The sequence below is a fragment of the Natrix helvetica genome, assembly GCF_964273705.1.
Source record: "Natrix helvetica genome assembly, chromosome: 4".
Classification (NCBI taxonomy): Eukaryota; Metazoa; Chordata; class Lepidosauria; order Squamata; family Natricidae; genus Natrix; species Natrix helvetica.
In genome coordinates this window covers 46,207,616-46,235,569 of record NC_138550.1, presented here as the reverse complement: position 1 = coordinate 46,235,569, position 27,954 = coordinate 46,207,616, and the positions used below count along the sequence as shown (strand labels likewise).

The 27,954-nt window shown below is 35.4% G+C and overlaps 1 protein-coding gene across 17 annotated transcripts in view; it reads left to right on the top strand.

Annotated features, from left to right (window-relative positions):
* ROBO2 (roundabout guidance receptor 2) overlaps nucleotides 1-27,954 on the top strand; it is an 893,684-nt gene that overhangs the window by 760,444 nt on the left and 105,286 nt on the right. For 8 of the 17 annotated variants that reach the window (XM_081952932.1, XM_081952931.1, XM_081952929.1 and 5 more), the window contains 4 exons: nucleotides 8,075-8,205; nucleotides 14,044-14,055; nucleotides 24,091-24,215; nucleotides 27,387-27,558. In XM_081952932.1, coding sequence (XP_081809058.1) covers nucleotides 8,075-8,205; nucleotides 14,044-14,055; nucleotides 24,091-24,215; nucleotides 27,387-27,558 — 440 coding nt within the window. The remainder of the gene's footprint in view (nucleotides 1-8,074; nucleotides 8,206-14,043; nucleotides 14,056-24,090; nucleotides 24,216-27,386; nucleotides 27,559-27,954) is intronic. The other 9 variants (XM_081952939.1, XM_081952934.1, XM_081952942.1 and 6 more) reach the window with 3 other exon arrangements.

Below are 27,954 nucleotides of genomic sequence, written 5' to 3'. Positions count from 1 at the left end.
GACACTGCATGGCTCTCTATTAAGCAAGGATCCATAGTAGATTCCTGCATGGGAAGGGTTCCAAACATTGCATTATGAAATGAAATGCAATTCTAAAAGCATTTTGAAAATGTAAAGTGAACAATATGAATATTGATGAGTTTTCAGTGATTTATTATTATTAGTTTTCTTCTTTAATGTGTGTATGACACATTTATACTGAGGGGCAATAAATTCTATAAATGATGGAAAGTATTTGTAATTACTTCCAGTTAAATACAACCTGACTTATGTGTTGAGTATGCCACTTTATTTAAGCTTAGATACAGAACCAATATTACAGACTGAAATATTTGGTGTGGAGATGGCATTTCCTTGGCTTAACATTTAATAACATTTGATTACAGTTTGTGCTGCACTTCATGTTTTCTAATTTCTAGCAAAGCCTAAGAGACCAGCTGCATAACTGTAATTATGTAGCAAGTAATATAGGGTTTCCCCCCTTAGAAATAAAATACTTTTAGTTACAGATTGGAATGTATGAAATTCGCTAATAACAATTTACATGGAATATGATAGCAAGACTACTTTTGTGAGACTGAACTAATGTACAGACAGAATGAATGTGTCATTTTTCTAAATATATATCCTTAAAGTAACTGTTTTATGGGGGGAGGGGTATTCGTGTTCTGAGCAGCTGGTTCAGTAAATACCTCTTTAATGAAATTACAATTGGTGTTTGTATGTTGGATGTGTAGATATTTCATGTTAACTGACAAGAGAACTTAAGGTAGCAACAGATATAAACTACCAGCAGGAAAGAACCATTTCTTTAAATTTATTCCCTGTAGTGCAATAAACAGAACAATGCAAGAAAACATGGTAAACTAAAAATAATACGCAAGTCTTTTACAGTGAAATGTTATGTTGCTATGCATTGTTGCATAAAAGAATTATTTTGGCAACCAAAGAACCAGTTCTGTTTCATGGAAAATTAAGAAAAGATCTCTGGTTTCATTTTGTTTTGGTATCTAGCAAACATATTGTTTCTGGGAATGGAAGAAGATAAAGTGAAATGGAACATTATCACTAGTTAACTTGATAAATAAAGTTCCTATCATTAATGTCATAAGAAATTCAGCATTACCCATCCAAACTATTTCCATTTCGTTTTGCTTTTCACCAGGCAATCTACCAAAAATAGCATATTGCTATTATTTCCACCTCTTCCTCTACAAGTGAAACAAAATGAAGATTCTAATTGTCAAGTCATTTTTTTTTTGTTTCAATTAACGTTGTAAATGGTACTGTTAGTTATTAAATCTACCTCTATCTGTTCTAACATGCTGGAATTTTTAGTAATAATTTTCAAGAAAAGATACTCAGATAAATGTAAGTTGCGGGAATTTAGCAGTTCATATATTTTCTTGGTGATAAGATAGGAATTTGGCATTCACTTTTGAAATCAGGTGTTTCACACAATGACATTCATCCTTTGTTCCTCTATGGCTTGATGTTTAAATACCATAAGCAATAAGACCCACAGCCTAAAAGAAAGAGTAAATGGACATTTAGCTTGAAAGTGATGTAATGCATTATTTATGCCAAGAGATGGGAAATCCCATCTCTTGGCATAAATGCTGTCATTATTTGATCAGCTGTAGACCAGTTATAGGGTTCTTTATTTGCTTTTATACTAAACAGAGACATTCATGTTGGCTTTGCTTGATTTTTAGTGACCTTCAATACAATCATGGTGTTCTCTGCAACAATCATGGTGTTAAGAGTAGGTTTTGGTAATTCTACAACTTCCTCTACAATTAGTGACAATTGGTATTGGGGGAGAGAGGGTAGAAACCTAGCCCTAAAACCCTTGATGTGTAGGTTGTCATATGTCTGTATTTTTTCCTTGTTCCTATTTAACATCTACAGAACACCACTGGGTAGTTTGCCCAAAAAAGGAAGTTAGATATCATCCATACTGTGTGCTGATAATATCCTTCTTTACATTTTCACCTGTGTCAGCCGACGTGCTCTAAAGATTCTTTTGCAGTGTCTGAAGGCGGAGGGAAGAGCAGCCTCAGGTTTAGGCTCAACCTTGGCAAGATGGAGTAGCTATGAATTTTGTAGTCTTTCCTCCCTCAGGAGCCAGGGCTTACCATATTTGGCTATGAATGGAGTAGCATTCTCCTACTAATTTAAAAATAAATTAGGAAAAAATGTTTTTCTGTATGATATAGAGGAATTAATGATGGTCATATGAGCAGATTTTCTGTTTTAATTAATAATAATGAGCAATATTAAATGGAAGCTGGAGAGAAAAATATTTTTCTGCTATTAAACATAGCTCTTTAAATATTTAGTCTTTATAAACCTATGCTGTTTTCAGGTTTTCAGCAGTATACATCAAGGAGATTTATTTCTTTTTTGAAATGAATAGAGTAGGTCAGAGAATGTTGTTAAAACCTTGACAATAGAAGGGACAAAGCTAATATATTATTTCTGTGTTTATGTGAGATGGAATGTCAGAAAATATATATTATCAGTTACAGTTTACAGTGAATTAACCTGACAGCTTCTGAGCACTGTAGTGGCTAAGGAAGAATCTTCAATTTGATATAGTATACTATCTTTGGTTAACAGAAAATTAATAGTAAAAGGCATGTTAATTTTATTTGGAAATGGTTATTAAAAAGAAATGCTGATATTGAACATTTTACCATTTCTTGCCTAATTTAACCATTAATCATTGCTCATTAAAAGAAAAACAAGTGCAGTCTCTTATTTTCTTCAAAGAAAATTCACTACTGTGTTATAAACTGAGATCCTGGGAGATTTGAAATTCCAGTGCTTAAGGGCTGAATTACAATATCAAAAAAGTAATACAGGCTTTCAGAAGAATGTGTTTCAAAGAGGATTGAAAAGATAGTTATGCTTTCACTGGAATTTTGAATTCGGTAGGAGTCATTTGCAATGAAGATAACAGAAACCTCCATAACAAATTATTTTATGAAAACATTCTTTGGTATTGTTTCTAAAGCTCTGCTAATAAGCATATTATTGATGAAAGCATGATTTCTAAAGTGTATAAATATAATAGTAGTACATGGATGTGAACTTTATATTGCTTCGCTGTCCATTTGTAATAATATTAACAAATATTATCGTTAATATTTTATGCTTTTTAATAATTTTCCCCTTGCTCACAATACTTGTTTGCTAAAACAGTTATATGAAAATATTAATTGCATTTATATATTAAAACTCATACAGTCTGCAATTTTCAAAATTGGAGTGTTAATATTCTTCCCAAATCATGGCCCTAATGGGATTTTGGACCTATAAACGGGGGTGCTGCTGGCATTACTGCCGGTTTCGTGCATGCAATTTTTTTTTTCCACAGAAGAAAAATGTGAAAGATAAACTTATGGCTGTGTGTATGATTGTATACATTTGGCCAAGGCCAGTTCTGGTTTTCAAAAGATTTTTCTGCATTGTCTATTATTGTCATTTCAATTTACTGTTGTTTATTTTATGTTAAATATAATTCTCTCATTTATTCATTAAAAAATGTCAAGGAAAATGTAAAGACTTTTTCTGTTGTTGCTTTATTTGAGCACTTGCCACTGCACATTATCATTCCATAATTGTAAAGTTAGTAATATTTTACCATTTTATATTTTTCTTTACTTACAATGTACAACATTAATAACATAGATAATAGAATACAAACCACGATTCTGTAAAGGAGCTGTACAGATTACCAACCTTGTTCTAAGCTTCTGAGCTATTATCGAAAACTGTAAAGCAAGTATGTGTTTTTAAAAAAGACTATCTAAAAGCTTAATAATTTCATAAGACTTAATTAATTCAGGCATGAATAACTGAATTTGATGTAATGTCTAAATTCATAAAATGAATAAAATGAAATTGGTTCCTTGATTTCCTGACAAATTAAGCTGTATTACTCTTTTTAACAGTTAATTAAGTACTATATTCTACGAAACAAGTTTCTCCCACTACAAACGACATATAACCTTATCTTGCTTTAAGATAATGCAAATTCAAATTTGTGAATAATAAGAATAATTATCCAAAACTAGTAAATATATCCACATTTCATGTTGAGATAAATCTATACAACATCAGACTGTTTAAAAAGTCATCTTCTGATTGATATAATAATTTCTAATTCTGAAATACCTTGCATTCTCTTGTAAAATTAAATTAAAACTAAACATTACAACTAATGTAAGGAAAATAAATAACTTCATAATATGCTGCTTCTCATTTCTAAGTACCTTTATTAACGTTTGCCACATTTTTGCCACAACCTATTTCAAAGTAGAAGAGAACTAACGTTTTCATCTTATTACCATGAACCTGAGCCATAAATGTGTTACCATCATTATAATAAATAACAGAACAGAATATCATCTGGGAGTTATTTACTTCTGAATTAATAACATATATGAAAAAAATGTAAGCATGGGGATACATATTCTATATTTGTTGTTTTAAATATTAATCTCACAGAATTACAATTAGTCTGTACCACAATACGTGAAACATAAACATAAGGAATGAACTACTAAGCTTCCAATTTCTACATGTGTTTGTTTTCGTAAGTCTTATACAACATCTCCACTTGTTATGGCAATCTTGTCTATTTTTGTCTGTGTCAGATAAGTTTATCCCTGTTTAGTTTTTAATGAGAATTTGTCATGTTATTGTTCACATTTTTTTCACAAGGTCCTGATAATACTGTCCTGTTGGCATTATCAATATCCTTCAGTCATACTTTCCAACTCATATCTCATTTGTTGATTCATTCTGACTCCTGGTAATCACTATGGTTTGGTTTCTTTGATTTTAAAGCCTCACTTTATTCTTTTTAAAAGTTTTTATTCTTTCTCCATAACATACTAGAGTTGCTGCCTATGAACCAATCCCTTTTACTCTAACAAAAGCAAGAACAGATTATAATGTGTACCATTATACCATGTTCAAAATTGAAAATGTTTGGTGGGCATATATAAATATGACATCATCTAAAATTGATTATTAAGTTTCACATGCTGTTATATAGTTTGTAAGTGTAGGAGAATAAAAATTGGAATTTCTCTGCTCAGGGAGTCCACCCTTTATAATAATAGCTTTTAAGACTAGTAATAGGTAGCACACCATTTCAATTGTGCTAGATATGTATTTTAATAAAAATGTGATGTGTTTTTAAAAAAATAATGTGTGCATTATTCCCTGATGCCCTGGGAAAATAATAATAAAATATTTCTTTGCAGGAAAATCCATCATTCCCATTGACCTTAAACCAAAGAATTTGAGGAAAATAGAATACAAACTTTAGAAACTTTAAATTATTCCTATTAGTATAAAAATTGTTGATAATAAAAATAACTTAGTATTCCTTAAAAGCTATTGTAATATAAATTGGCCTAATCTGGTCTCATTTTCAGTATGTGAAATAGGAAATTATGTGAAATTGTATGCAGTGACGTGCGGTGAGGGTTATGGCTGGGGAGGCTGGTGACGTCATCAGGAAGGCGGGGAATGGGACCACGTGTGCAGACCACGTGTGCAGACCACGTGGTCTCGTTCTCCGCCTTCCTGAGTGAACATTAAGGGGACCGCGGCGTAGCATTACTTCCTCTACCGGCACCAGTCCCTTTCACCCCGCTCAAGCCTTGCCGCCTGCAGCCACCGCCCGCCCTCACTGCTCCTTTCGTTGCTTGCCCGCCCGCCTCTAAGGCACGCCAAAGCCTCCTTCGTCCCCCCCCAGCGCGCGCCCTTTTTATTTCCCGCGACACCCCCCCCATTTCGGGAAAGCTTTCCCCATTGCCTGGGGGTTGAGGGGGGCGGCTCCTCTCCCCCCACTCCCTCCGTCCCTGCCTCTCTCCTCAGCCCCAAAGCTCCGTCCGCGCGACTCACTTCCAAGGCGATGGCTGCTCCATCCCGCTCCGGCTCTGGAAGCAACCGAAGATCAGGCTGCGTCGCTCGCTCGCTCGCCGGACTGCTTCGGCGCCATTCTGGCTACCTTCGTCCATCCGCACCCGGGAGATGCGGAAGCAGTCCGGTGGACGAGTGACCGAAGATCTCGCTGCCTCGCTCGCTGCCTCACTCGCTCGCTCGCCGGACTGCTTCGGCGCCATTCTGGCTCCCTTCGTCCATCCGCGCCCGGGAGACGCGGAGGGAGAAATGTTGTCGGCGCCTCCAGATGACGAACCAGTCGCTTGCTTTCGTCATCGGGAGGCCGATAACATTTCTGCCTCCATGTCTCCCGGGCGCGGATGGACGAAGGGAGCCAGAATGGCGCCGAAGCAGTCCGGCGAGCGAGCGAGCGAGCAAGGCAGCGAGATCTTCGGTCACTCGTCCACCGGACTGCTTCCGCATCACCCGGGCGCGGATGGACGAAGGGAGCCAGAATGGCGCCGAAGCAGTCCGGCGAGCGAGCGAGCGAGGCAGCGAGATCTTCGGTCACTCGTCCACCGGACTGCTTCCGCATCTCCCGGGCGCGGATGGACGAAGGGAGCCAGAATGGCGCCGAAGCAGTCCGGCGAGCGAGCGAGTGAGGCAGCGAGATCTTCGGTCACTCGTCCACCGGACTGCTTCTGCATCTCCCGGGCGCGGATGGACGAAGGGAGCCAGAATGGCGCCGAAGCAGTCCGGCGAGCGAGCGAGTGAGGCAGCGAGATCTTCGGTCACTCGTCCACCGGACTGCTTCCGCATCTCCCGGGCGCGGATGGACGAAGGGAGCCAGAATGGCGCCGAAGCAGTCCGGCGAGCGAGTGAGCGAGGCAGCGAGATCTTCGGTCACTCGTCCACCGGACTGCTTCCGCATCTCCCGGGCGCGGATGGACGAAGGTAGCCAGAATGGCGCCAAGACAGTCCGGTGGACGAGTGACCGAAGATCTCGCTGCCTCACTCGCCGGACTGCTTCGGCGCCATTCTGGCTCCCTTCGTCCATCCGCGCCCGGGAGATGCGGAAGCAGTCCGGTGGACGAGTGACCGAAGATCTCGCTGCCTCGCTCGCTCGCTCGCCGGACTGCTTCGGCGCCCGGGAGACGTGGAGGCAGAAATGTTGTCGGCCTCCCGATGACGAAAGCAAGCGACTGGTTCGTCATCCGGAGGCGCCGACAACATTGCTCCCTCCGCGTCTCCCGGGCGCGGCCGGACGGATGTATATAATATTATATATAGTATATAATATTATATACTATTATTCCATGAAGAGAGGTGAGGCCCTGCCTCCCCTGCCTCTAGTGACCGCACGTCACTGATTGTATGTATGTATATATATATATATGTATGTATGTATGTATGTATGTATGTATGTATGTATATATATATTTGTGTTGTATTTGTACTGATATTTAGGCATACCAGGGGTTGTAACACAAATACATACATACATACATACATACATACATACATACATACATACACACACACACACACACACACACACACACACACACACACGAAGCTAGATGAATAGTATGTATACCTATATTTTAAAATTAATTAATACAGCATTTAAATAATTGTTTATAATGAAGTCACCTTGTTTATAAAACATTTTTAAAAATCATTTTCCCTTAAGACATTTGCTATAGTATATTTTGTTGAGAAAATTTAGCATGCACAGAAATCTTACACATCTTACTTTTACTTTGCTTGCTCAAAGTCTAAAATTCCCTTTAATGTAACTTTGTTAAGTTATTATAGAACTGAAATGTTTTGATAGGTATATTTCATATTGTTAGATCAGAATAAAACTTAGGATATTACATACTGATAATAGCGCTATCTGATTTTAGTGGTTCAGAACAAGGACAGTATAAGTGATATTCCTAATATAACTTTAATGTGACATGAACATAGCCATACTAATTTTATGGCTCTAAAGCTTTAAGTAATACATGGTTCAATAAAAGTGTCATGGAGATTAATTTTTAGTGGAATTATGTCATTTCATATAATGAATTATCTTCTAGAGATGTTTCTGTGTTAGAATAATGATGACAGCATTCCAGGTGAAAAATTAAACTTGGTATAATTTTCTTTTCTATTCTAAAAGCAGATATGATATCAAAGATGATTACACCTTGCGTATTAAAAAGGCTATGAGCTCAGATGAAGGAACATACACATGTATAGCTGAAAACAGAGTTGGAAAAGTTGAGACAACTGCAACTCTTACAGTTCGAGGTGAGTTCTGAACTATTTAATACATAACGACATATAATATATTCGTACATATCTTTTGGTGACTGAAGATTAGATTCTAAGATTATCTCTTAGAATACAGGAAACAGTTGTATTTAAATAACCAACTCTGCTTGTAGCTTACTTTGATCACTGATAGTAGCTGTCAAGAATATCATGCAGAAAAGCTTTTTTGACATTGATACACTTCCTAATGATTAAAAAGAGATTTTGATGTCATTAAAATTATTATACCAAGATAAATTTCTTGAAACTCATGAAACTTCTATTGTTACTGAAATCCCAAGAGACAATAAAAAGAACTGTATATATTTATAAGCATTGCATAATTAAGTGCCTATGCATTTTGTTCTTGGAAAACTTATAAACAAGGAAATTGAGGAAAAGGTTCACAATTTCATATTTAAATAAAAAATAGCAGCTGAAATCATATATTTCCTTATCCAAATGAAGTTCCAGTACTGTTGTGACAAAATTAAGGATAGATACATGAAAAATATAGTTTTCTTCATTACAGCTGACCATGCAGCAACAGGTGTATAAAGCCAGTCACCAATAAATATGAGTTTTATTTTTCACAGTAAATGTAATATATCAGACCATACAATATATAAAGAATCAAGGAAGAATTAGGTGAGTATATGAGGAAGGATGAAAAATGTGGTGATATGAGAATGCTATACTATACATATATATCAACACAGATTAGATATGGGAATGTAAATCTTTTTTTGATGTAGAAAATACCAAGGTATGCAAAGTGGGTAGTGGTGGACTAGGCAGTATATTTTATAAATTGCAATCAAATATTGAATTGGTTGCCATTTCTCCCAAACACTTTTATTTTTTATGAATTTTGGAAATTCATAATTACAGTAACTTTTTCTGAAAAAAATTAACAAAATACAGTATCTATTATGATTGGCCTATGGACCCTGATTTTTGGTCTGCCATATATAAAAAACAAGATGGATTTACAATTTACACATATGTGTGGGAGAGAGTGTTTATTGTATAAGGGATACTTAGGAACAAAATATTTATGTGGATTTCATAAGATATTTTCACTATATAATACACTAAAAATCATATACATATTAACTTAATACATCTTGCATTCATATCATATTTTTTTTAGAGGATATGTTAGTCTGCTGAAATTCTATTCCTTTTGGTGTGTATTTTTCCCATTGCCAGCTGTGAACTTCATTGGTAATGAATGCAGCTGGAGGTCATTTTATAAATGAGTATACACAAACAAACATAAAAATAGAAGTATAAAAAATAATGGATATCACACAGGCACTGTTTGACATTTTAGCAGCATGGTCTAAAGATTTCACTAAAACTGCAAAAATTGCTTCATAAGTGTTTTTTCTTGTTCATCCCCATTACATCATATACATTTATATGGTCTGTTTTATTAGAATATGGGTCAACTGATCTGAGATGCCAGCTTTTATAATATGGTTTAGTTAATTGATAAATTTGGATGGGGGGAAAAAGAAAGAAAATGGAAAAAGGGCATAGTAATTCTGGCAGTGGGAAACACTCCAGATTTTTTTAAATGGAGGTTTTATGCTTTATTTTTACAATTAATAGTTTCCTATTATGCTAAAATCTTACATAACAATGATTTGCCCCATACGTTTCATACAATCTTCAGAACAGGCATTACTACTTTAAGAGGATAGATATCAGTGGTGGGTTTCAAATTTTTTTAGAACCTATTCTGTAGGTGTGGCCTGTTTTGTGGGAGTGGCTCAGCGGTCATGTGACCAGGTGGGCGTGGCCAACTTGGAAAATGTGGTGAAACTCACTTAATGATGCTCTTGCTTAGCAACCAAAATTTTGGCCTCAATTGTGGTCATAAGTTTTCTTTGTTTGTTTCTTTCATTTCTCTCTCCCACTTTCTTTTTCTTTCTTTTATTTTTTCATTTTTTCTGCCTTTCTTTCTCTTTCTCTCTCTTTCTGTTTCTCTCTATGTGTGTCTGTCTGTCTCTCTCTCTCTCTCTCTGTGTAGCTCTTTGTCTCTCTCTCCTTCCCCCCTCTCTGTCTCTCTCTGTCATTCTTTCTGTGTGTCTGTCTGTCTCTGTATTTCTGTCTCTCTCTCTCCTCCCTCCTCCATCTGTCACTCTGTATATGTGTGTCTGTCTGTCTCTCACTCTCTCTCCCTCCCTCCCTCTCTCTCTATCTCTCTGTGTTTCTCTCTCCTCCCTTCCTCTCTGTCACTCTGTGTGTATATGTGTGTGTGTCTGTCTGTCTGTCACTCACTCAATCACTCACTCTGTGTGTGTGTGTGTGTCTCTCTCTCTCTCTCTGTGTGTGTCTCTGTCTGTCTGTCCCTCTCTCCATCCCAACTGGAGAACAACCTTTTCTGTCCCCTTACCAGCCCATCCGGGAAGATGAGGAACGCGAGGGGGATCCCTCCCCCCCCCACAGATGGGCTCCGAACCAGCGGAGCCTCGTCCTTCTTTTTAAGCAGGCAGCTATCAGAGAGAAGAAGGCAGCGCGGCTTGTGCAGCAGCCAAAGATCGCCTGCTTAAAGATCGCCTGCTTAAAAGAAGGACAAGTCTCCGCTAGTTCGGAGCCCATCCGTGGGGGGGAGGGATCCCCCTCGCGTTCCTCATCTTCCCGGATGGGCTGGTAAGGGGACAGAAAAGATTGTTCTCCAGTCCCAGGTTTCAGCTTCCTGGCTTCAGTATCTCTTTCCAGCTTCTTTTGTTGAGCCTGGAATTAAGGTTCTTTTTTATGTCTTAGGAAAGATCGCCTGGTTAAAAAGGAGGAGGCTTCACTGATCCGGAGCCCATCCAGGAAGACGAGGAATGTGAGGGGAATCTCTCTCCCCGCGGATGGAGCCTCCTCCTTCCAATTGGGGGGATCCATGCAGAGGATTTCTCTCCCACCCCCCAATTGGAAACGAGGTGGCTGTCAAAGCAAGGCAGCGCCCCCCGCAGAAGAAGGAACAGGAGAGGAGTTAGTGCCAGCCGCTGGCTGGCCAGAGCCCCCCCCGTTGGCTGCTCCCTCCTGGGCCGTGCCCGCGCCCCTGCCCAGCCTGTTTGCTGAGGAGGAGGAGGTGGGGACGCGTTGCTGAGAAGTGGGCAGGGCAGATGTGGGCACAGCGTTGCTACCCTTGCCCTTAAGGGACATGCTGGCTGGCGCTGCTTCAGGGCGCCCTGGCCGCCATCTCCTCCATGCACAGCCCGTTCCCCCCCCAAAAGACCGTTTTTTTTTAAAAAAAACGCCTCTGCAGACGATCTTGAAAACCTGCGAGGTTGCTTTCGGAGGGGAAAGACGGGCAGCTGTGCAAAGGCTTGTTTTAAAACTGCAGGCTCCAAGGCTGCAGGTGCCCAGGGAGGGCGGCAGGGGCAAATGCTGCTACCTGCCCCCTCCCAAAGCAACATCGCAGGTTTTCAAGATAATTCGGACAGGTGTTTTTTAAAAAGAAAACCCTGAAAAAGCCGCAAGATCTGGAGAGAGATCCGCTCAGCCCGAGAAGACATTTCTGAGAAGAGATCTTGCCATTTTTTGCATCGGGGTATGCTGCAAGGGGGGGGGGAAGTGAAGACCTTTTCCAGCTGGCGCAAAGGACTTCCCCAGACTTGCTTTAGTGAGCACGGGCCCGCATCTCCACCACCACCAATCCGGAAAAGGTCTTTGCTCCCTCTCTCTTGCAGCAAAACCCGATGCAAAAAAACGCCAAGGACTTGCGAGTGAGTGACAGGGGCGGGGCTTCCGGGTTCATTGACCAACCGGATCGCGCGATCCGGTGGGAACCAGCAGAAACCCACCACTGATAGATATATACTTACATCCTTCCAAAACAACTGTTAAATTTACTGAAGCTTAATTTCAACAAAGATAAATGTGAAAATATGTATCTATCACTGAAGAATCCTTCGGCAGTATCCAAATTTTCTGAACATAAAGATTTTTGGTTTTTGGCAAGTAATTAATGAAATTGAAATCAAAATTGGAATCCTTCTTCTTTCTTAAAGTTCACCAGATTCTGTTAGTAAAAGTAATTTGGAAATTTTGTTTCATGTTCCAAATGGAATTTATCTTAAAAATCAAAACTTAATGAATTTCCAATGTTGAATTGCTATTTTAAAATCCCACTCTACTTTTTATTATGCCTTATGCCTTCCTTCACAACAATTACAGAGCTTTTATTGTTTTTGAATTTTATTAATATTAAATCATGCCGTATAACATTGAAACTGCCAAATTAGGAATTTTTCTTTTGAACCTAGTCTAATTTACTCCATAGAAAATATGCACAGGATAAAACTTGGTCAGAAATGTAATAATTTTATGAATATAGCTGATTAACTTTCATCTCTGAAGTATTTGGGCATCTATGACTTTCTGTCTTCTTCCATGAAGTATTTGAATTATACAAGCGTAAAACCCCTAACATTAAACCTCTTTCATACATTCCTTGGCTCTGAGTTACTTCAAATAAAACCATGACAGGCATAAACACTTTTGCCAGACATAACTGTTATGAAAAATAGTGACTGTAACAACTGTAGTGTTATTAGATGTACACAAATTCAGTTCTATTTGGCAACAGTATATGTTTTTTCAAACTCTTATTTGATTTAGAAAGATACTAGAGAATATTATTCTTTTAGAAATATATACATAAAATAATAGGAAAGTTAACTAATTTTAAACACTGTTCGTTTGAAAATGTCCTAATTTTATAAATGCATTATAGCATCTCTTTTGAAAGTTGCAAGTCAATAAATATTCACACTGGGAGTTTTAAAGCAATTATGGTTATGTCATATCAAAACATATTAAATTCCATGTCTTGTGTTTGCACCCTACAAAATTATAATTGAAAATGGTGTTTTAATGTGCAAATCATAAAGAAAAAATAATAATTACAATGAGGGATCTAGAATATATATGAATACTAAAAGCTACACATCTCAAAGAAACTTATAAATTTATTTTGTGAAGTTTGACTAATGCAGTTGAATAATTAATGTAATAATTACTTAACAATATTATGTGATTAATTCTTTAACTGCTTTGTTTCTTATACATAGAGCTCCATGCAGACCTAAGCTTGTCCTTCAATCAAATAAGAGCTGACACATAAGCCAAACACTGTTAATATGACAATCTAAACCCATGATAGACACCTACTAAACTGAAGACATTCAGTTAACATACATTTGAAAGAAAAATATCCCATTAATCAGTTCCATTTTAAAAAAAATACCCAACAACATTTTCTGAAATTCTGTTAAAATCCCTCTGATCATTCAAAATTATTTGTTTTAATTTTATCATCTGAATCAGTGAATATGCATTTTTATTTGTTACTAAAATATTATACCTAAACACAGATATCACCACATACTTTTAGCTTTTCTCCAACCTTACCAAAATCCTGGCTAGATATGGTTAAACACCATTGGTCTTTAAGTAAAATACTCATGCTATTTCTTCTTTTAATTGGATTAATATTTTCCAATATGTGAGTTTGGATTAAACAAAAAAAAAATCTAGAGATTTAGCTGCTTTTCTTTAAATATTTGAAATGACATTTGATAGTGTCATATGAACCTAACAATAGAAGTAATCAGATCACTGATTTTATATAATCAAATTCTACATATGTATTTCTCAATGCAGTTTTAAAATCATAAATAGAAAGAAATTATTAATTATGGTTGCTATATATGAATAATGTTCAGGTAATTATCCACATATAGCATGGCATTACACATCATGCATTCTGACAAATTCTTTTTTTTTCTTTAATTTTGTTACGTTCTCACCACACCATTGTAATATCTCCAGCTCGTCCTGTTGGTAAGTAGCCATCCTTCTATCCATTTTAGCATAATTTCATATAATTCTCCATCTTTCATTTATTATCATACAGATATGTTTTCAAATAATTATTAATTACTAAATATCTGATAGAGAAGGGAAGAATTATTATTTACCTGTTTTCAAAGTTATTATACAGTAGAAAAATTAGAATAATGCAAGAACCATAATAATTTAGTGTCATTTCTGAGTTTGAAATGCTGTATAATAGAAATAATGAATATATTTGATTAAAAACCTGCAATCTAATTTGCACTGTCACTGAAATAAATGAAATTATACTCATTGATGGTATCTTTAGTAATGTACTGGGGGGAAAAATTAAACAGCAGTGACTAGTATAAGTAGACATATTTTTGGTGCTGTATTTTTTGAAAAGATACAAAAGTTATGCTTTACCTTAAATGACTTTTGTTTCCAGTATTAAATAAATATTTACACAGAACTTATTTAAGAACTGTTATCAATGTCATTTTTATTTGCACTAGAAATGCCAATTGTATTTTGTTTTTGGTATGCTCAGTATGATATACAACAGAATACTGGTGCAATGTTCTGTGAAATGACATTTCTAGAGATTGTTTTTCAATGACATTGTTAAATAACGATACTAATATTGAGAGGTTATAAAAATTTGATGTCATTACCATTATTTTATAGGGTTTCAACTGAAATAAAAGAAGCTTTTTACTATAATGTGTCAAATATGTAAGTGTCCTTTGGTTGTATGTGATATGAAATACAGGGTCGATATAGTTTTAAAAGTTTTCATTCTGTTTGAGAGGAAAGGAAAAGGTCCGGATTTAATCACTGCTTGTTGTATTATTTTCATGTTCCAAAACCAAATATGACAATTCAGTTTTAAATCATTAAATTATTCATATAAATTGTTAAATTATCCTTGCCTTTTCTATTAAAACAAATCATTTGTATCATATGGTAGAATATATATTAAAAAATTAAGCATTTAGATTATCTTCTATAGGAATTTACATTATATAAATTCTGGAAATAGAGCATTCATTTCTTTTCCCTCCATTGTTGTCTATTATGGTTCTCATCAGATTTTCAGATAGACAAATAAATATCTTCACACATAGAAATACTATTGCATGGTTTCTACCTGGTTTGTTTGTCCAAAATACAGTTGCAGTTACTGTCCTGCTTTGGGTTTCAATTATACACACACACACACATTTGCTAAAGAAATTAACAGTTCAAGTTCAAGTTTAACTCAAGTTCAAGGAGATATCGGTAGGCAATGAATGCAAATCAAAACAGAGCCTCTGAAATAGTTTTCCCAAGGTGATTTTGCTTTTAACTGGAACATGCAGAATTATACTTAAAATCCAGTCGAGAGTTTCATCAGCCAGTTCAGAGTGGTCAGCTAGTCCAGAAGTCAAAATTTCACAAACAATCCAAATGAGCATCATGTAACAGCCAGCGATCAGACAATTTCAGTGAAGGCTGATGGCTCAGAGCTTGCCTCTTAAATGCGGTTGCAGCAAACTATCTTTAAATAAGGGATTTTTTTTTCTTTCTTTTTTAGACTGAGCACATGGGTTCTGAGCTGGGTTGGTCTCCCCCTCTCCACAATCTCCTCCAACCTCAATTGAAGGTTCAGGATTTTTGGAGAATCAGCAATGGAACTGAATTACCAAGTGTGGTACATTCTCTCAGGAACATTCCTCTCCAACATTTTCCTTCCAGACTATCAAGTACTGTAGTGTTGATACCAACATGTTGATACTGCAAGATTGGGAACCTATACAATATATGGAAGACTGAGTGCATTTTGATAATTGCAGGTGATAAGTATGTGCTTCAATGAGAAAAAGAACCAGGAACTGGTCATCTAGGGTTTTTTGGATCTGCACTGAGTAACAAATGTCAGGTAGAAATTCACACAAAATCTGCAAAAGACAAGGTGACTCTTGGTTGATGATGAAGTTCTTTGCTCCCTGTACCTGGTCTTGAAAGACTTGGTAGGTTGCCTTCAGTTCCTATGGGAACTGATCTTTGACAAGAATAAATGAATTAGAGGAATTCAAAAGAAAGAAATATGGATGGAAACCATAATTAACTAGGAACAGAGATATATTTATATAGATGTATTGTACATTGTTGTAGGCAAACTCCACTGCAGCCAGAAGCTCAACCCAATTGTCTTCTTAATATTTGACATAATCACAGAGATATTCTCAAGGATACCATTCACAAATTTAAGTTTGCCCATCTGTTTGGGTATGATGGCTGAGGAAAGATGGACTTGCACTCCCAAACCTGTTAAGAGTACAATCTAAATGAAGCAGTGATTTCCTGGCCCTGATTAAAAAAAACCAGATGTTCATGTAAGTGGAAAATATTATCTAAAAAGAGAGTTGCCATCTCCTTTGCTGTGAATAAGAAGCTATACGGAATGAAATGAACCACCAATAAGTTGTTGGTCCTTTTGACAGAGGTAGTTCAATGATATAGTCTGATATAGTGATATACAGAGGGGCGTGGCTTGTCAGAATCTTTTCAAGATTCACACTAACAGAAGTTCCCCAGGTAGCTTTCCTGGAATATCCCTGACTCAGCAGCAATCAGGACAGGAAGTGACATACTGCTCCACTTCCATTTGGAGATGGAGCCAGCAGGAATTTTGACTCAATAAATACAGAATCTTAAATTGTCCAAAGTGTCTTGCCAATGGACTGTTGTGGCTCAGTCTCAGGACCATACCCCACGAGGGCTCAGTGGAAACTTAAATTGCAAGAATTTCCCCTGTAATTTCCCTCCAACAGGTCTGTGCATAACTATCTAGATGTTACTGTTCCTTTAGTTGCTATAATAGAGTTAATGGAACATTGGAGCGACAGTGTTTTCTGAAGGTTTGAGAATGGCAGATTGGGTATCAGTGCCTGTGATAGAGGGCATCAGCACATTTATTATGGCTGCAAGGGATGTGATTTGAAGATGTTTGTGATTCAGGCGATCACTACAGATTTCCACTGGGTGTCTGGCTTGTTCTAGCAGATGTCACAAGATTTCAAAAGTGGCTTTAATTGCTAGCAGTCCCTTATCCCAGTGATGTTGTTTTTCTTGGCCATCTTTCAGTTTCTGAGAGTAATAGCAACAGGAGAATATACTGGAGGAGCATCATGGCTGCCTGGAGCAGTAGTGCTCCCAACACTACCTCAAAGGTGTCAGTCTCTATGACAAAAGGACTTGCTGGATCTGGGTGACAAAAATTGAGTTGAGAGGCAAATACAGACTTTAAGGCTTCAAAAGCTTTCTGAACCGTTTCATCTGAAACGTGACCTTCTGGAAGTGGTTGGTCAATGGTGCTGTTACTTTAGCAAACCAAATAATAAACAACCAGTCATAATTTGCAAAGTGCAGGAGGCATTGTACATCCTTGTGTGAGGACTACCAAAACAAGATAACATCCACCTTATCAGGATCCATGTCACTATCAATAGAAGATTTATGATTGCCTAGAAATTCTGTTGTGGTAGTCTCAACTTCATACCAAGTGAGTGTTGTAAATAGATAATTTGTCTGCAGTCTCTGTAAATCGGTCTGACATGTTGTTCATGCTCTGCAATAGAAGTCAAGAAAATCAGGATATCATCAATATAAATAATGATAGAATGATCCAGGAGATCTCAGAACACATCACTCTTAAAATGCTGGAAGATTGCATAAGGATTCATTAATCCAAGCCACATGAACATATATTCAATATACCCATAGTATGTTCAAAACACTGTATTCAATTCCTTTCTCTTTCTTTTGCACATTAAATTGTACAACCTCTTAATACCTAACCTGATAAACATTTAGCATTGTAGAGGCATTCAGAGATGAATGACAAAGAGTAATGATTATAAACAGTAATCTGATTCAATTGTCAGTAATCGTTGCAGACACCAGGTTCTCCCAATTTCTTTCTAAAGAACAGTACAGGAGTCATTGCAGAAAAGGCTTAAGGGTCAAATAAAGCCTCTTTCACATTTTTATCAATGAATCCTTTTATCACAACCTAGGTTGTGATAAAGAGTAGACACATCCAACTGGGATCTTAGCCCCTTGTACCAGGATCAATAGGGTAGTCATGAAATTAGTAACTGATATGCTTTCCTTTGACTTATTACATCTGTAAATTCTCAGTTTCTAATGACAAATGTCTTTCAGCAGCTAAAATTGCAGGAATGACAAACTCATCATATATTGTTAAATTCTTCATCTATCACGAAATTTTGTTTTTAGATGTGATTACACAATGGTGTGTGTCATGCTAGATTCAGATTGACATATAAGCGGCTGTAGGATTTTCCTCTAAAATTGCAATCTGACTTAGGGCCATATGACAATTCAGAGTTTGCCCTGTAGGCCCCCCCCCCCCAACAAAAAAGAGTCTCAGGAGTGAACTGATTCCAGATACCTGTTTTCTTTCCCCTAGCCTCTAAGGGCAGTTCTAATTGACATCCAAACCTTAAGCTGGTGAACTGAAAAACAGATGTGGCAGAAGACAAAGCAAAACAAAAACCCAAACCCCATACTAGATGCAATCCAAAGAATCTGAGATGTTTGAACTTTATGTCAAATGACAGACAGATAGATATATCTGAATATACCCAATATGCATTCTGAATAAATTCTCATTTTTGGTTATAGAACTAAAACTTAAATATCATCTGAACAATATAAGAAACACAAAAACATAAATACCCCCAAATTTTGTTTTTTTTAAGTTTTTTTTGTTCTCTATATATACATTCACATAAGTATTATTCTTTTGTTTTACATTCATAATTCTAATACATTTGTCATTCCATTTATAGAATTGTAATATTCCATTCGGGTTGTTTTGTTTACCATCCCTCACCTATTTTGACACCACCTTCTTCTCCTTTCCTTGTCTCCCGCCCTCCCTTCTCTACTTCCTTCCTCTTTTCCCTTCCGTCTTCCCTTACCTCTCCCCCCTCCTCTCTTCCTCCTCCCCTTCCTACCTTCTCTCCTTCTCCCTTTCATCTTCTTCTCCTCCTCACTATCTTCCTTCCCTCCTCTTCTTCTCATCTCCTCTCCTGTCTTCCTTTCTCTCCCTCTGTCCCTTCTCTACTTTCTTCTTTCCTCCTCTTCTTTCCCTTCCTTCTTCCCTTATCTCTCTCCTACTTCTCTCTATCTCTTCCCCATCTTACCCTCTCTCCTCTGCTTCCCCTTTCCATCTTCCTCTCCTCACCTTCCCCCCTCTTCCCTCCCTTCCCTCTCTTCCTCTCTTCCTTTCTTTTTCTATTGCTGCAGGTGTCTCTTCCAGCTCTTAATTTCTATTTTCTTGGGGTGGTATTTTTGCAAACCCAAAAATCTTTGTATATCATTTCTTGTTTTTTTTTTTTTAAAAAGAATATTTTTCTTTTTTGGTCAGATAAAAACAGACAACAAATAATACATAGAACCTTCTTCAATTATGTACAGCATGTCGTTTGGTTGTAAAGTTTTTGTGCATCACTTCCATAGTCCCCACTTTCAAATGTATGTAAAATCACAAATTATCAACTCATTTCAAACAAATTCTCATATCATCAATCCAATATATTATGTAAAAATTATTATAATTATTAAACATTCATTTGACTATAAATTGCTTTTACATCATTTTCTATGAAATATCCTAAATTTGAGGTAAAACTAAATAGCATTCCATTCAATAACATTTCATCTTTCTAATATATTCTAAATAAAAATTGATGATATTTAATAACAAATGCTTTTCAGTCTCCTCTTGTAGTCCTCATTTGCAATTTGTATAAAATTTCATATCCTCAAACTAATACATACATACATACATACATACATGTATTAGTATATATATGTATGTATGTATGTATGTGTGTGTGTATTAGTATATATATATATTTGTGTTGTATTTGTGCTGATAAATAAATAAAGGTAATAAATAAATAAAAAATAAATAAAACAGAAATATAAAAAGGCAACATTAAAAATAAAAATATGGTTTTCTGCCTGGATGGTTTTCTGTGATGAGCCAAAGGACAGAAAGAGGAGTAGTGAGCTTCCTCCCATATTTGGGCATACCAGGGGTTGTAACACAAATACATTCATACATACATACATACATACATACATACATACATACATACATACATACATACATATATATAAAATTATCAATATTACTCATGTATATGACTATATATATAATACTCTAAATTTAACTAAGTTTAACTTAATTGTTATTATGAACGTTCACTACATCAACTTGTATCTTTCCAGTAATAGTGCAGTTTTATATCTCGTGTCATTTGTGGAATTAATATTTTGGTTGTTTTCTTAGTGGGTCTTTTATGGACTTCTTTTCGCAGCTTGTTGCTCATTGTATATCTTATGAGCACTCGAAACCCTCTGTTCCTTTCATCAACTTATCTTTGGTTATCACCGATGTTTCAGTCAAGATTTTTCTCCTTACTTCCATCAAATTTTCTCTTTTTTCTTCTTCTGTACTTTGAGGTCTGAGGTAGAGTTCCAGTCCACCTATCTCCTCTTTCCATAATCCACTCTTACTATTTCCAACCACGCTCAGTATGCTGTCAGTATCCACAATTTTCTTACCTCTTTGTTCCTTTTTTCCTTCAATTTTTGGAACTCTGTCCTCAACTTTCTTCTTTTGATAAATATTCTCAATTTTTCCATCTCTTTTTGTTGTTCTTTATTCTGTGTCATCCATTCTCATCTCAATTTTCTCTGTTATTATTGATATCTTCTGAATTTTAAACATAATCATTTGCAATATTAATGTTTCTTTTTCATGTTGCGCCATCCTTCCAACTTATAAACACTGCCACTATAGCATTTGAGGCTTTTATTGTATTCCAAACAAGTTCATTATAATCTTTCAAGTCAAAACTTTGCCTTCACTGCAAAAACTCCGAAACAGCAGCTGTATAAACAAACCGTGCTCTTTCCACTATCACTCTCAATAAACAAACTGCTGAAAGAAACTCCGATAATCAAAGAGCGGAAAGAAAATACAGTGATTCAGCCTCCAGCCTTAAAGTGGCAGTGTTACTTTTTTTTTCCTGCTATTACAGCCCTTTTTAAATAGCAGACTTACAGAGAAAAATTCTTAACCAAAAACACCTAATCCAATCAAACCTTGTAGAAAAGCAAGACATTTTTAATCCACAAGTATATATAGAAAAAGTAAAAAACTAAAAAGTAAAAGAAGTAAAACTGAACAATTTAAAAAATAGGAAACATTTGAAGAACTTCCATTCGTAAAAAGAGAATTTTAAAAAAGGATAACACACTAAGTTTAATGTTTAATTAATGTATACTTAATTTTGCCACTTATTTTCTTTTGTCTTCAATTTTAATTTAGTTTTAATTTTCTTTGGGTAGTCTCTTTTCTAATAATATTTCCTCCAATCCGACACACTAATTTTGTTTTTTGACTACTGATAGTATGACAGAGGACATTTTGCAGTGTTGTTGAAGACAAAATTATTTTGATCTTGATTAGTTTGACAAGCAACTTTATTACTCATTTAAAAAATCATTTTATTCATTTATTTTAACTTATTTATTCCACAAACCTATACAGTTACCAATATACCACCAAGAACTCTGACCAGTGCACAAGAATAATAACACAGTGCAGTTAAAGCAAACAAAAAAATAGGTAGTTGCCCAATAAAACTTACCTCCATCAATCAGTGGATCATTAAATCATGAACATTTCTGAAGTGCCTATGCCTTTACAATTAGAAGAGCCACAAGTTCAGGAAAGAGCAGTCTACAATCAAGTTAATAGAACTGTGCATCAGCTACTTTCAGTTCAGAAAAAAAGCTTACTAATGAATTTAGTTATGAATCTCAAAGTCAGTCACAAGATTTGCACAATTAATTATAGAAAATAATTTGAATACAAATAAAAGGACATTCAGAAGATATTTGTTCTAGATCTTGCAATATGAATTACATGTATTTTGGGTTCTCATCATTTCCTATGATTGTGTTAATAAATCATGCAAGTTTCACATGAACTACTGTTGAACTGTAAGCTTTTCAAGCAACTTTAAATACATCTTGTTAACATTCTTTAAGATTTAAATAATATTGTTAATTTTGCCTTTTTGTGCTTTTATAGTTGCATTCCAAATATAACATTCTTTATTTTTTTCCCATTTAGTATTAATTCCTTTTGATATATACCTGTCAAATATTATTCCAACCAAGTTCATCTTTTTAATGAAAGTATGTCTTTGATGAATTTCTATGTAATCACTGATTACTACAATATTCTAAAGTATTTAATGAAAATTACCAATATTTATTACCTTTTTTATTTCATTTCTTGTCAATTAATGGGGTAATTACTGTGATTCATGCAGCTTATGCTGATTTGTACCCTTGTACCATTGGCATCTATTATGAAGCAGTCTACTTGTAAGTCCCCATCTCCTTAAAAGCATGACAACAATGTTTGGCAGCAAAATTACCAATATTTATGGTATGATTCTGCTCCTTGTTTTAATTATCACATTGATTTTTGACTCCCAAAGGTTTTCCACTCCAATTCTCATAATTTTAACTCCCTCAAGAAAAGACAGCCTTTTTCCAAATCATTACATTACTGGAGGATTTCTAGAAAATCCACAATCTGAGCTTGTCCATCTTTGATATAAGTTGTCTTAGTTTATGACATAGTGCCGTACATCATGAAAATAAAGATGCACATATGTAACTTGTGAAAACAGATGAGATGAAATCTGCAACTTTTGCGTGTTTATTTCTGAATAAACTGGAAATAATAAATGTTAAACTGTTAACCTTTCAGAAATATATAACTCCAAATTCCAAATCTTTGGGATTTTTGATGGGAAAAATGCCATGGATGTCTTCATTTAACATGTGTGGGTGCTATGGTATTAATAACAGTATTATCTTTGCATAAGTCACAGACCAATGTAATAAAAAGAAGCAAACATCAAACAAGCAACAATGCATTCTTTCCATTTATTAGAATATTCTAATGTGCTATACTTAGTATTAGTACTTAAAAAGAGCTAAAGCCTGAAATACGAGCAACCGAAAAACAAGCAATAAAGTCATGTTATTGTTCAATGCTAAGATAATATCCCTAACTAAAGTTAAATGGCAAGAATTAATGAAAAGCACCACTAAAATTCTAAATTTGAAGCAATTAGATATGGTTTATGCAGACAATCATAGGGGTTTTTGTATGCATTCACTAGGTGTCTCTACTTCTATGAACCATTGAAAATAGAGGAATCTCAAGTTCTCTACCAGAGACCTGGGAGTTTGAGGGTTCTGCACAGTATCTTAGCTGTCCCTAGCACTTCACTCTTTTGAACATAGAGCTCTGACGTTCATAGGATCTATTAGAATCACTCTGCCAGCTTAGTAGTCACAGCCCTAACCATCACTTGGATTACTTTGGCTTTTACTTTCCACATCGTCTCTAGTTTTCTTCCATCAGGCCTTTCTCATACTTCTTCTACCTAATGTTGTTGTCACTTGGTACTGCTGCAGCTTGCTTAGCAAATATCTCCTCCCTCTGCCTAAAATTATTGTTAGTGTCAAAGTTGACAAAGTTAGTTTCTACCAATAGGTTTAAAAATAGCTAAATCTTAGTTTTGATCTAAGTCTCAAAATGGAGGGCACTATGGAATTTGTAAGATATTTCTTAGAAATTTATACTGCAATTTTCATTTGTATATAGTCATCCTATGGTCCTAAAGTGTGCTGTACAAGACCTAGAACCACACCTTGACAGAGTAAAACCTCAAGATACGCTGTATATATACTTCTTGTAAGAAATTGTAGTCCTTGTTCTTTAATTCAGCTTTTGCTAACTAACAATTTTTACTTCTTTTGAACCAATGTTGATTTCTGAAATTGAAAATATTGTGCCCTTTAACTTTTTGATATAGTTGTTAAAACCTTTCACCTCTTAATGTCTTATTTTGTCTTCTCACCTCATAGCACCGCCACAGTTTGTGGTAAGGCCACGTGATCAGATCGTTGCGCAGGGACGAACAGTAACATTCCCATGTGAAACTAAAGGAAATCCTCAGCCAGCAGTATTTTGGCAAAAAGAAGGCAGCCAGGTAAGTTCTTTAAATGAGAATTAATTATTTAATTACTAGAGGTATACAAGGCTTTGGAACCAATGTGTCAGGTAAGGGTATCTGCATAACAGAAGTTTTCCTCAAAACATATTAAAAAACGGTTAACTTGAAAGGCATATGCAGATTATGTTCCAATTTGCAGGCAGTCCCAGCAAAGAGGCACAATTTTCCTATTTATTTATACCAGTAATGGCAATACTAATGAAGGAATAATAATTTTAACTTATTTTTAAGACTGAAACATATTGAATTGGTCCTGTAGAATAATTATATCAATGATTATTTTGTTATCCACTAAGTTTTCTGGAATATAAATATATTATGCTCGCCCTTTATCTCACTAAATTTAGCCTTGTTCTCCACATTCTAAACCACAACAGTCATTTTCAATGGAATAGGAAATTATTTCTGTCTTTTTGAGGATTGCTAGCTTATATGAAAATCTGTACCCATATGGTTGAGGCACTGAAACATTATCTCAGTTATATAGTTAAACTGCAAAATATATAAATTGACACACTTTATGAATTGAATAAATAATTCATCTGTCATTTTTCAATCTAACCATTGTGCATTAGAAAATCACAGATGAAGATGCAATATTTTCTTCTACAAATAGTTGTGTTTTTCTTTCTTTCAAAGCTTGTTTAGTTGTTTACTTCAATGTGCAGTGTGAGCACATTGTGCAGTGTGAAGGACTTGTTTCATACAATTTAAAAGTTGATTTCATTATGAAGAAAATTATTTTTGGCTTGCGGTTGAGAAAATTGCTTGGAAGAGAAAATGTATGCCATTTTAAAAATTAAAACAATTGTTAACAAACATTTTAAACATGTTATTTAAAGTCTTAATAACATGGTAATGTTTATGTAAAGTGGGCTTATAGTATCACACTTGAATCTAATAAAGTGGACATCCATCATGATGTAATAAAGAGAAGAGCTTCTAATTAAAGTAGGATATCATTTGCAGGATTACAGTCATTTAGTGTAATTGAAAAGTGTTAATACCCTATTTTATCCACTTTCATTGGTATTACTTCAAGGGTAAAACATTTTAAGGTGAAAATGTATCTTGCTTCTTTAATTGAATGCTGTTACCTACTGATTGTAACATGTTAAAGCTGTTTAATTACAAACCTGTAGAATTAATTACAATATTGAGACCAAGTTCCCAGAGGGCTTAAATGTTTTCTTTTTGGCAAATAAATGTAACATAAAAATTGATACCTCAGTTGTTTATAATCAAACCTTGAAACATAGTTCAATGTGATTCATTATTCCCACGTGTTGTTTTCTTAATTGAGCTTCAGTAAAGCAACAGAGGTTAACCAGGTTAATGTTTCCACTCTAATATAAAAATGTCTGGTCGTTGTAGGGAGACATCAACCTTTTAAATGTTTAAAAATCCTGTCACTGCATTTTATCATGAATACCAAATGCATGTTACTTCCTCTTTGCCTAAATTGGATATATAAATTATAATACTTTTTAAAAAAACATTTTTGTATACCCAGTTGTCATTTAATTTTACATTTCCTATCTCATAAAGAAAGAAAGAAAAAGAAAAGTCAATTGTCTTCAATAATCATGATCATATTATGATTGTGTGGCTTTCTGCTACTTAGATTAGCTTAATATTGTAATTTTTAAGGCAGGGGTTTCCAACCCCCAGTCTTTGGACCAGCAGTGAACCATGGCATGCCAGAAACCAGGCCACACAAAGAAGTTAAGCCCCAGCTTTAGGATGAAGGCAGCACACAAAACCATGCCCTCTCTGGTCCGTGAAAAAACCTCACTCCATGTAACCTATCCCTGGTGCTCTGTTTTAAGAAATTCTTATCTTGGACTGGTTCTTTTTACTCTTTTACTAACTGTTGTCAACTGGATAGGAGATGTAATAACTGTCCCTGGATTTTTCATGATGGCAGTTTGTATAACTCTTCGTATTTAGTAGCTATTTCATTTTTAACCATATTCCATATAAAATGCAGCAAACTTATACTAAAGAATATGTATACTTTATTTTCAGTTTTTTTCTTTTTTTGTGCCTTTGAATCATTGTTGACTAGTTCCTGCAGTTTTCTTGGCGAATTTTGGAAATGGTTTTCCATTGTCTTCTTCCGGCAGTTGAGAGGGTGTGACTAGCCGAAGGTCACTCAACCGACTTTGTTCCTAAGGTGGTATTAGAGTGCACAATCTTCCAGTTTCTTGCCTACTGCCTTTACTACAACAAACTCACTCTTAGCAACTACTAGTAATAACTGTCCCTGGATTTTTCATGATGGCAGTTTGTATAACTCTCCGTATTTAGTAGCTATTTCATTTTTAACCATATTCCATATAAAATGCAGCAAACTTATACTAAAGAATATGTATACTTTATTTTCTGTTTGATTGCAGCAATATATTTCCAGTACTCCTGAATAAATGAACCCGTTCTTTGCAATATTGTATTTAGATAATTGATTCTGTTGTTAACAACTGGATCCCCACATTCACTAAATCATACCATAGATGGGGTTTGAGGGGTTGGAACATGTTGTTATGATTTGTTATTAGAAGAAATATTCATTATTTATGAAGTCCATGTGAAAACATAGTCAACATTTAACAATTTTAGCTCTTACATTCAGCATCACCATTTAATAACATATAAAATTTACTATAGGGCAGTCTCCTGAAAAATAACAACGTCCCATTAATATCAGATTATTTAAATGCACATAGGCAAATAATATAATTTTCTTTTTAGAAATGTAGCATCTACTGACAAAAGTACTTATGTAATTACTTGTTTTTCTAAAACTTATTATTAAAATGATTTCTAAAATTATGTTGTGTTTGGGAACTTTAAGAAAACCATTTTAAATGTCCTAAAAAAAACCCAATAGCCTAAATACTATCCAAATTATAAAATCTAGCTCGATATTTCATCAGTAAGGAAAATCATATTTTACAAATAAAACTCTGCATTTATCATATTAAAAATTATATAAAGAAGTTCCAATTAAAAATTGTACCAACTTACCTCAGAGAAAGTGTAAGTGTATGTACATAACAATGTGCCCATTGTGAAGAATGCTGCTGTTACTTAGAAAATCATTAGTGTTTCAGCTTTTGAACTAAATGATCTGCATTACCTCTACAGAATCTTCTATTTCCGAATCAGCCTCTCCAGCCTAATGCCAGGTATTCTGTGTCACCAACTGGGGATCTCACTATCACAAATATTCAACGGGCTGATGCTGGATATTACATCTGTCAAGCACTCACAGTTGCTGGAAGTATCTTAGCAAAAGCTCAGTTGGAAGTTACAGATGGTAAGAAATAACCTTCATGATATATTGTTATTGTTGTTATATATTGCTTTATATATGTTTATGATCCCAAATCATGAATTGTTGTAGATATAAACCAATTATTTGGATTGACCAAAAGACAGTTAGGATGGTTTAAACAAGAAGTTATCAAATCAAGGATAATTGAAACCAAATACCCTGTTCACTCATTCACCCACTCTGACAAATGTTAAGATAAGTGGAGATTCTTTAGAACATTTCATATGCAGATAATTAATTATTTCCTAATGGTATTTATTTTTAATAGCTACTGAAAGTATTTAATTACTGGAAGAACTAAACTAAAGAAGTGATCCCCATATTATATAATTCTAAATCTGCATGTAGCTTTTGTCCAAAGTAAAATCCTATATGTAG